The sequence below is a fragment of the Leuciscus leuciscus genome (genome assembly GCF_965113295.1).
Source record: "Leuciscus leuciscus genome assembly, chromosome: 2".
Lineage (NCBI taxonomy): Eukaryota > Metazoa > Chordata > Actinopteri > Cypriniformes > Leuciscidae > Leuciscus > Leuciscus leuciscus.
In genome coordinates, this window is record NC_138726.1 from 35302529 (window position 1) to 35314321 (window position 11793).

General features: G+C 37.2%; 1 protein-coding gene across 1 annotated transcript in view; it reads right to left on the reverse strand.

Moving 5' to 3' along the window:
- Positions 1-10133, reverse strand: part of cep89 (centrosomal protein 89) — a 160209-nt gene extending 150076 nt beyond the window's left edge. Inside the window, exons 1-8 of the mRNA XM_082149133.1 lie at positions 9826-10133; positions 9494-9600; positions 9133-9288; positions 5854-6049; positions 5473-5548; positions 5061-5095; positions 4184-4280; positions 2403-2452 (exon numbers count right to left, since the gene is read on the reverse strand). Of these exons, the coding sequence (XP_082005259.1) occupies positions 2403-2452; positions 4184-4280; positions 5061-5095; positions 5473-5548; positions 5854-6049; positions 9133-9288; positions 9494-9600; positions 9826-9876 (768 nt within the window). The 5' untranslated portion in view covers positions 9877-10133. The remainder of the gene's footprint in view (positions 1-2402; positions 2453-4183; positions 4281-5060; positions 5096-5472; positions 5549-5853; positions 6050-9132; positions 9289-9493; positions 9601-9825) is intronic.
- Positions 10134-11793: the final 1660 nt, after the last annotated feature.

Genomic DNA, 11793 nt, shown 5'->3' on the forward strand with positions numbered 1-11793 from the left:
GTCTAGCCCTGGCAGCATCGCGGGGAAAGATGCACTGGACCACGCACCACAAAAGATGCAACTTTTGCACCACGAAAACAAACGCGCATCCAATCATTGCCTCTCTCATCTACTACGCGATATCACAGTTTTACATGTCTGACGTTTGAAAGTTCCACGTGGTGTCATGAATAATTAAGAGCAAGTGTCTTCTCATTGGATAAGAAAACTCAGTCTCATGAATAATTATGAGACACCGATGAGACATCAAAGTACTATAGTGCCCTGCCACGTCACAGCCTGGAAGCAATGAAGATTTTAAACCCGGAAGATGAAAATAGCGGAAAAAAACTCAAATGTAACCATTTCCCCCCTACTATTAAATCCAGGCGGGTAATCCATCGACCGGAAGTTGAAGCCGGCCGCGTGCCGCCATCTTGTAGCAGAACTGCACTTGCGTTAGCATTCCATTGACTCCCATTAATTTTGGCGTCACTTTGACAGCGAATAACTTTACATCTGAGGCGTTTAAAGACTCCATTTGTCCATTATTTATTTCTAAAGAAACACGACAATGTATAAAAGGCTCCATTACCTTCTATGTTACATTATGGCTCCGTAGAAACAGTTTTTGTAAAAATAGGCTAACGATTGCGTCATAACCACTCGACTCTCTGTCGCACAGTAGAGAAATTACCGTACAGACAGGAGGAGAAGCTCGCGGGCAATCGGGGGGATCTATATACTATAGAAAATAATTAATCAGAATACTTACTCCTGCTCACTCACGCCAAAGAACTCTTTGCTCAAGCTCGCCGTCTCTGCAAGATTAACGTTGGCAGTTTGCACGCACAGCTACTAGAAGATTTACATCTGTCAGACAGGTTGCTCACGTCATCAAGCTTAGTTTGAGTCGGTTTGAGTCTGCGCGTCAGGAACGAAAGTGCAAAAAAAAAATCGCTAAAAATGGGCTTCACTGGTCTCAATTGAGTTCCAATGAGATGGCTCTGTCCACTTCTTATACTGTCTATGATTAAATCTAACAGATGCTAACATTGTCTTAAGTGGTGTTCAACACACATACCTCTGTTAAAATCTCAGAAAATTTGGTTTAGGGTTTCATGACCCTTTAAAATAGTTAACCCTGTATCATTCTAAATCCCGGGTGAACGGAATCCTGGGTTATCTTGCTTCATGGTTCACATTGCTCATAATTTACCCGGGGTTATCAATTAATCCCTTGTATTCATAAGCTTCCTTTTAAACACTGTACACTCCTAAAATCCTGGGTTAACATTCTTATTTGCATTTTGCATTGTCAATGTCATTGACATATCTGTTCTGCTTATATAAAGGCACTAGCTTTGCGCAATCCTCATATTATACATTGCCGACTATACCTCAAGTTTATACTGACTTTATACTTGGACTTTTTGGACTATAAAGGTAAGAATTAAACTTTTCTTCACTCCAACTGTCACGTTTTCTGTCAGCATTTGATTTTTTTTCCCCTCAAACGCTGAAACATAGCCAAGTGTTTATACAACATGCTGTGTTTCTGTGACTATACACAGCACGTGAATATGAGGCATGTTGTAATGCAGTTAACACAGTAAAAGTGGTTCTAACCCTGCTCCTAAATTGCAGAGAAAAAAAAGACACACTGCTTGTGTGAAAAGCACATTTGTGCATTTTCTGGTCCATTTAAGGTCAATCTGGTAATTTTACGGTAATTTATCAGGTTTAATATGTGAAAGGGGCTTATGAATCTCTCTTTAGTAAGCTCAAAGCAATCTTAGCCAACTCTTTAGCCTATTTTCTAAAGACAGTGTTCTTCTATTATTTGGCAGAGTCTATAAACCTTTACAGTACTCCAGTTTACTTCAACATCTCCTTGTACATAATTAATAGATTAATCTTTCACATCCATTTGTCTGCCAAAAAACACACGGCTGGCAACCAACCTCATATTGTATCAGTTGCTTCTCCCTTATGTTTATTCTCATACCTTTCATTTGTCTAATTGCTTCTGAATCTCACACTAACAACCTTACATCTTCCTCTTACCCATCCACAGACAGCTTCAGTGAAATTCTCTATGGCTTCTCACCTGCTTCAACCACTTCCTCAGACTACAGAGTACTTTCTTCTTTTGACATCTCTAAGAGCTGTAACATCCCCCCAACACTAGCCACTTAAACCTGATGTAGTGCACTTCATCTCTGAACTCTCTTGCTGTTCCACAACACGTCCTTGGATTTCAGAGAACTGACACTGTGGAAGAGAACAATGTGCAGAGACATTGTACTATCATGCAAAAAACAGCAGCCAGGTCCATCCCACTAAAATCATTCTCCATCCTTCTGCTATCCACTGCTTGCCCTCTTACATCCTCACTCACTGCTGAGGACTTCATAACCTACTTTCGATGACCTACGGATGTTGACAACTTTCTCAATCACAAGGTAATTTTCTGTTGAAGAAATTTACTCATACAGTATATGAAAAACTTACCCTCGTGTAGCTCTAAACCTGTTTTACTGTTTTTCATGAAAAATTTGGAAGAATGTCCAGGTAATTTTATGCATGCTATTACAAGTAATGGAGTCTAGAGCATTCAAGGATAAAACTTCAAAAAGATACAAAAGCACCCTAAGGTGATTCACAGAAAAGTGATTCATATCTGGGTTTGAGTACTACTTTCCAAGTCTTATAAAGTCCTATGATAACTCTGTGTGACGAACAAAACAAAATTCAAGTCCTTATTCACTAAAATTGCGACATTTACTCTAGCTCTCATTGGCACATTCATTGAAGAATTTGTGATAATCAGTCCGTAAATGAATCCAAATGAATTGTTCTGTTGAGTCAGAACTTTTCAATGATTCGCTTGATCTACAAATCAGACAGTTCCAGTTCACTCTGATCCAATTGAAATTGCATGAAAAAAAAATACATTCCACATTCCTTTTCATTTACATGAAGGACGGTCACAAGGGTTTGGAACAGCATGAGGTTAATTTTTTTAATTTAATTAACAAGTTAATTTTTTTTATTATTATTTCTTCACTTACCATGAACTCTATCTTGTACAATATTAAAATCCACTATTTAGATCTCACTGAAGGTGGAAATTATCAGATAGACTGCAGTGCATGCTATATTACATCATGTCAAAAATCCTTACCAAAGATATTTTGTTTGACTCTTACAAGGCTTAAAATCGGATATTGGCCCTTTATTGTGACTCCTAGTGGAGCTGTATCATCCTTGCTCTCCTTCTAATCTAGTTTGCTTCTCCTTGATCTGTCTGTGCCCTTGGTCTCTGAAGTTACAATCACTGACAAGATTTTGTCTGCGTTTCTGACATCTCAGCCCTAGATTAGACCCCAAGGTCATCCTCATCTCATCTTCCAGCAAAGTTCTTCCTTCACTGGAAGTCTCTGTTGCAGTTAAAGGTGACACAGCCATTGTCTGCTGGTGCATAAAAAGCTTGGCAGTTGTCCATTGATCACTTTGCAGCAACTGCCCAGACCTGCTGTTTCATGCTCTATTTCAGAGTGTAAATCCATCCTTCCTGCAATCCTCTAGGCTAGACTAATGCTGGTTTGCTTGCATCTGCCATACCTCTCGAGTGAAACTAAACTATACCAATTTCATTATATCCATAGAACAAAATATGGAATTTGCTAGTAATTTAGAATAGTAAATTAGGAATTTGCTATAGTCATTATAGTTATAGCCTCATCTCTCTCATATCTCATTACTGACAACAATAAGCCCATGAGAGAAGCTGACTGAGAAGACATTTATTAAATTGGCAGAGGCATTACTACCATTTTTTATTACGATTACCTCTTACAAACGCAACACAATAACCAACTCATTTGTCTCTAGTCTGTTGAAAGCTGTGCTTGAATAAATATGACATCAATTGATCCTGTCTGGTTAGATTGTCGGACAAAATGGCGGTTTCGGCATTATGATTACTCAGATCGCCTGTCAGTCAAACTCCCGGCAAAGGGTGAATTAGATGTTTACACAATGTCCTTAATTCGCTCTCTCTCAAAATGAAACTGGAATGATGCTTTTCTTTCAAAGCTTTGAGGATTCCTAAAAAGGGGACACATTTCTCATGGTCTGACTTTTTTTTTTTTTAAATGAGCCCAGGTTACATTGCACATGATTTGCTGTGGAGTTCAGCTGTTGTGATGGATAATGTTATGGCAGAGAGGGGAAGTACCTGGAGATGCCATGCTCCCACGAGAGGCTGATCTTGGTTGTCGTAGCAATGATGGCTGCTATGGAGACAGAGGGAAGTTTTTACTGATTAAAGGGTTCTTACTGCAGAATATCAAAGACCACAGACTGAATCACTAAGTATATCCAATAGTGAAAAGTGCAGTATGCTTGCTCAATAGAGGCAATTTAACTCTACTAATGAGCAATTTTCCACATTAAGAGTTGAGATTAGAGATCTTCAGGTAAAGGTCTCCAAGCACCAGCAGGAATGGTAGAATTCTGCTCTGACAACATGGAGTTATAAGACAGTAAGTGGCTGGTCAGTGTGCATGTGTGTGTGTGTCTGCATATTAACAGAGCACAGGTTCACACAGCCTAATTGGGGTGTATGTGTGTATGTGAATGCATAGATGTATTAGCTGTCAGATCAGAGAGCAACTTACTAAATAGTGAATCAGAATGGTTGTGATAGTCTCTTGTGTCAGAAATAGCTGAGATTATTAATAAGCTCTGTCCCTTGTTCACCTTCCCGATTCTCTCTCATCCTGTCTGATTTTCATTCACACTTCTTCACTGATAACAACCTCTGTCTTGGTCTTTCTAAAGGTGTCTTTAACCTCTCCCTTTATGCCAGTGTCATTTTTCTCCTCTGTCTTTAGAGAATTTGTTGAGCCCTGGGGCAGAATGACCTTTAGTCAAGAGTGAGACCACACCAGGATTCAACATAATTGATATTCCTACAGCAGCTTTAGAAAATTAGCTTTAAACCCGGAATTAACTGAATCAAAATAATGACTTCAGCTTCTCATTATGGCTGATCTAATGAGAGGTTCTCTTACCGTTTGAGCTGCTCCTTCCTGAACCACAATTTCCTCTAAAATACAAAATTGTATTAATTATAGTCATCAAGCTGCATGGAACATTAGCAGGGCTCTCAAAGTCAATGGAGTGTAATGAGAGAAAGACACGAGACATTAATATTTTATATACTATATATATATAAATACTGTACAGTATAAATAGCACACACATATGAAGCATTTAAAATAAAGTTACATATGTTATATAAATACTATATAACATATTTTACAATATTACCCATTTGTATTTTTCATCAAATAAATTAAGCCTTGCTATAAGAGACTATATATATATATATATATATATATATATATATATATATATACATATACATATACATATACATATACATATACACACACACAACCACACAAGTTTTTTTTAGCAAACCTTCAGTCTGTAGTGGAGACACAATATCGAATGCAGAGTCTTCTGTCTCTTCATCAACGTCTGAATTTGTCTTGTCCTGAAAAAAAAGATTCATTCAATCAGTCAACTTTATAAATATTATATGCATATTATAATCAAAATAAATGCTGCTGTAAATAGTGGTTAAACATTACAAGCTATAAAAAAAAAGATGTATTGAATAAGATTTTAATTCATATCCCTTTATGATCTCAGACTGGGTTTTTGATTTAGAGCAGGATTTGAATAAATCAGTAGCGCCACCTCATGGTGAATTTTAGTAAATTAATCAAATGCATAACAGGAGAAAGCGATCCACATACAGACTCAAACAAACAAACAGACACAGACACATGACTGTACCTTCCTGTGTTTTATTGGCACGGCGTAAACAACATTTATGTCATCAGCTCTGCTCTGCCTCTCAAGGGACTGATACACATGATCTTCATCTCTCTCTAGTCCCTCAACCTCATCACTGTCATCACCTTCATCATCATCAGTATGTCTTATGGAGGGCAAAGGGGGTCTTTCTGTCATTGAATCTGGCCATCTGTCCCTAAAGTGAGAGAGTAAATTCATTAATTTCATGTGTCTTGCTCAAGTAATCAAAATCCACATATTTAAATTGCATAAAATGTGTTGACAAGCTATTGCTGCTTAAAGGGTTAGTTCACCCAAAAATGAAAATTCTGTCAGTAATTACTCACCCTCATGTTGTTCCAACCCCGTAAGACCTTCGTTCATCTTCGGAACACAAATTAAGATATTTTTGATTAAATCTGAGAGCTGGCTCACTCCTCCATAGGCTTCTAAGACATTATAACTTGCTGGCCCAGAAAATGTATTAAAGACATAAAATATAGTCCAAGTGACTCCAGTGGCTCAATCTTAAGTTTATAAAGCGACGAGAATACATTTTGTGCGCAAAAAAAACAAAAATAACGACTTTATTCCACTATTTATTTCCTTCTCTCTGGGCCTCGAGTCTTTTCACGTAGTGTTTTAGCGCAGCGCGTCTGTGTTGCACGTCACCACGTAGGCTCACTATTGGCCGACGCTGGTCATGTGTGTCATGCGTGTGACGTACAACACAGAAGCGCTGCGCCATTACACTACGTGAAAAAACTCGAGGCCCAGAGAGAAGGAAATAAATAGTGGAATAAAGTCGTTATTTTTGGGGGGTTTTGCGCACAAAAAGTATTCTCGTCGCTTTATAAACTTAAGATTGAGCCACTGGAGTCACTTGGACTATATTAACGATGTATTTAATGCATTTTCTGGGCCAGCAAGTTATAATGTCTTAGAAGCCTATGGAGGAGTGAGCCAGCTCTCAGATTTAATCAAAAATATCTTAATTTGTGTTCCAAAGATGAACGAAGGTCTTACGGGGTTGGAACAACATGAGGGTGAGTAATTACTGACAGAATTTTAATTTTTGGGTGAACTAACCCTTTAAACCACTATCTGTAACACATCCTGTCAAAAGAGTGCAATCAGACCAAAGACTAAATTTGTATAAACTACTTTCCCCCCTGCTGAACCAATAATGTCTATTTCAATGTGGCCTGCTGTTACCCTGATAAGAAGACATTATGTTGTATTATTGACGATGATTGTGCTTTCAGACTAATTTAAAGGATTAGTTCCCCAAAAATGAAATGTAAACATCTGTCTATTCCTCTCAAAAACTCATGAATGTGCCAAGATGAGAATGACAAAGAATAACAACTTAAATATTAGTCTTTTCTTCACAAAAACAGCTTCAGAAGACTTGCAATATAGAAGTCATTGCTTTTAAAAACATATTTATGTAGATTTTTTATGAAATATTATTTATTATAATTATTTATTATAATTATGTATCCATGCACATATTTGTTAATTCATGTGCCCTCATATTCTTTAATCAAAATAACTTCCCCTCCCTCATGCAGCGCCATCTCTTCTCTGATGACATTTTTACTGGCTCGAGTGCGGGACAACCTGTCACTCACAGCAATAGCAAACCACAACCATCCAACCAATTCCTGTTAGTCAAAGTTTTGTCCTACGTTTCTTCTTGTCTGAGAAGTCGTTTCACTCGGACATATGTAATGACACAATAGTGAAGAAAAGACTATCGCATAAGACTAGTCTACCAGTTAGACTTAATTTTTTTTCTTTAAGACGGTTCATAACTTTTTAAAATCAGTAACATAAAACATAGATTGGCCTGATTTGATACCAAAAAGGACTGAATGCCCCTTGACTAATTGCTAGTGGGTCATAATAGATCTTAAAGGGGTCATATAATGGTACATGCACTTTTACAAGTTGATTGTACAGAAATGTGTGTTGGCAGTGCCTGTACACAACCATCATAAAATGATAAAAATCCATCCAGTGTTTTTTTATATGTTTGACCCTCTCTGAAATCAAGCCGTTCGATTTTGTGATGTCACAAAATCGACGCCCCTCCCACGATTGTGATTGACAGCAGCGTTTCAACACAGACACAGCTGTCCGTCATCATAGTGCATTGATATGCTGGAGAAGAATGGCGTCTAAGCGATTGTGGCGTTCTGTTCTTGGGTGTAATAAGGAACACAGCAGTCATTTTGATGTTTTGATGGAATATTCCCAAAGCATTGACGCGGGGATTCCCTCGCGGGGATATCCCACGATCAAAGTCCATGCTTTCATGTTTGCCTGAATCATTTCACACCAGACAACTTTACAATCGAGGGTCAGTAAAGCTGGTTTTGCTAAGAAGCTGTTCCTGAAAATAGGATCGGTACCAACTATTCGTGTTCCTGCTGCACCTCCAGAAGAAGAAGTGAGTGTAACGTTTTATTAACCTTTATATTAATATTTATATTGATCTTTGCAAACCGCTTGCTGCACGCTTCACGATGAATGCGGCTGTTTACACTCAGGGTACATTACGGCATGTTTTTTTATGTACGACGTTCTCAATATAATTCATAATCCCACGTTTATAATGAACACCGCGTTATGGTTATTGTGTTAGAAACAGTGTGTGCACAGAACAGAGGGGCGGGGTGAGCAAAGCTCATTATCATTTAAAGACACATGCACTTAAACGGCGTGCTGAAAACAGAGCTGTTTTTTACCAGGTAAAATGAGTGTTTTCTTACAATACTAATGAGAATTTTTAATTTAAGTATATTACAAACTTTTAATTTAGACCCTAAAGAATCATATTAGCTTGGACAAAAATGGCATTATATGACCCCTTTAAATAACTGTCTTTTTAACATAATGACTTTGTTGATGCAACTGATCCCAGGATGATATTTTAAAAAAAAGATACCATGGAAGAAAGCAAGCCCTATTTAGAATGACTTGAGAGTCAGTAAAAATTTACAAAATTTTCATTTTTAAGTGAACTATTCCTCTAAGTAAAGAGGGCAGGTTTATTTTATATAAGGTTTCCCAAACTGGTGTTCATGAAGAAACTGCAGGGGTTTCTTGAACTTTGAATTAAAGCAAATTAAAATATAACACTCAATAAAAAATATGACATATTTTGTTTACCTGCATGTCATGTGATCGTTTGTTGTGAATACTTGCTGACAAAAAATACAAAATAATTTAGGAATCCCTGATTAAGGTCAATGAAACGATGTACTATATTACCTGGTATAAAGTGCTGTGGCAGCGTAGGGCTCAAAGCCAGTTTGGCTGTCTGCAAGTGAACAATCACTCTCAGAGTAAGATCTGTGGCGTGGAGGAGGAATGGCAACAGTACGGCCTGTCAAGGAGGAAGACAATATGGCAGCTGCCAAGGCAGACCTGTGACAGATATCAGAGAGATTACAAAGTTTACAGATAAAAAGCATGTAAAGATATTCGGAAAAATAAATCTGAAACAGGACTGTTCTATGAAAAACATTATGGCTAATGATTAGTGAATTAAGGGATGCAATGAGAGCTGTGTAAAATGATGGAGGGGAACTAAAGTGATCTGAATGGATTGGGATATAGTATGTGGGTATACCTGGGTCTCTCTGGAGAGGGGTTGGGGCTTCGTGGGGGAGGAGTGCGGGGAACAGCAGGTCTGGGGGCAATGGTGGCAGCAGGGATCAAGCCATGAGCTATATTCCGCTAAACAACCACAACAGCAAACAAGATCACACATTTTACTACATCACAGGATAGCAGCTACACGTGTTAAAGCAATCCAGTACCATTGGTAAGTAAGTAAATACTGAGTTGAGTTCAGAATTAATTAGTCTTTTTAAAGGTTGCTTAGTACCACGGACGTAACGTTAGCCACAAAGTGTAAAGTTAGCTTATATTACAGTTATATTTAAGCAATAGAAGACTTACAAATTCTCTCTTCTCTTTTCTCCTGAAGCTGAAGTTGAATTTGGATGACATAACAGTTAACTTTAGTCCTCAATAAACTTCCTCGCTTCGGTGAGAGATGTGACATTAAGATTTATGAAAACCGCGGTCAGGACTGATCTTTCCAGAGCTGTCAGTGTGGCAAATCTATGTTTTATAGCTCATAACCGACAGATTTTTTATTTATTTTTTTATAAACAACGATTGTTTTAATCGAAATCTTAATAGATTCAACTCAACTTCACGTAACTAGACGCTTTCCATAAAAAAACCTTGAAATATAACAACTCCTCCTATTGGTTTGCGTGTGCTCGCTTAACCAATCAGCGCTGTTTTTTAATCCTCTTAGCAACGGCGTCGTACCACGTGTGAGTGCGGCAGTTCTCCAGCAGAGGGAAGACTCGACCACAACTGTGAAGTCTGCACGGGGGAAAGGTGTTTGAGGAAACAAAATAAAGGTTGATTTATTCGAGTTATTATTGACTTTTCTGTTGTCTATGGATAATTATAAATAATTTTAAATAGCTTTAAGTAAAGTTTGAAACGTTTAATGTATTAAATATCGTTTTGGCTTTCAACCAGGCTTTGTGACCTCAGAATCTCCAAATAACAGATTTTATTATATTTGAAAATATGAAGAACTATTTAAAAACTTAATGATCTTTCACCTTCTTGTTGCAGCTCAACTCTATGGATCAAATTTGACCCCAAATGAGTTGACAATTTCTAAAATGGAACCCCCTACACATACTTTTCGCTATGAGGGTGCAATGGAGTTAAAGGCCATGTAATTTTATCCAAAAACACTAAAGGCGACAAAATCATCAAACACTTTCCTAAACATCTATAGTTCTGCAGGGGATTTTGTGAAATACGAATAACCTAAAACTTTAGCTCTACGATGAACACCATTCATCAACTAACAGCAGAATATGTTATAATGTTTAGCTTACATTATGAAATGCTGCAAGTGTGTTCCACAATTCTTCCATGCTTTTTACTTTATTACTCCATATTCAACTACTACAACTATTATTATTATTATTATTATTATTATTTATCTTACATAAATCCTCAGAACATGCACTGAAAGTAGGAAAGAGGTCAGTATCACTGTCATCTAGAGATTTAACAGTTTTTAATCCTATTGTGTACTATCTGTGGAGTCAGCCCCGCTGGAGTGAAACGTTCTATACTTAGTATCTAATCTTCATGACACAGTATTTGACACAAATACATTCACTAAAGTCTGTAATGGCATAAAACTGTTCCATATCAAGTTTGCATTTAAAGAAAACAATGTAAGTTGTCATTGCAAATATTTTTAGTGTACTAGACTAGTATTATTCAGTACTTGAGAGAGAAGCAAGAGGTTTTTTTTTTTGTGCAAATACATATACAAATTTTATTTATAGAGCTGTACACACAATGCACAAATCTGTACATAAGTCTTCTGTTTCAGATGTATACTAGAACTATTATTATTGTTTATTCTATTTATTTATGTTCTCATTTAAATGCCTGTTCTAATGTCATATATGTATGTATGTACCAAGAGCTCCTGTAAAAACCACAAAAAATTCCTTGTGTGTTTGTGCACACTTGGCGAATAAAGCTCATTCTGATTCTGATTCTGATTAATTTCAATAAGAATGTCATCTCCTAACTTGACTCCATTTGTAAGTGGGTTAAATGTATGCTTCCTGTGCTTTTACAAGACTGCTGAAGAGGAGAAAGTGGGTGAGTCATACTGTTAGAAAACACTCTGGTGGAAAGTGTTCCCGTTAAAAGCAGACTCATGTGGGATATGTAAATGATTCCAGTAAAACTCCAGTTTTTGAATACAAGCTATTGTTGAATAAGTCCTGAGTCAGTATATTTCTGATATTAATGTTCTCCAGCCGTAAGAGATGCAGAGACATCTTCTCTATCTTTCTCTTACTTACACAC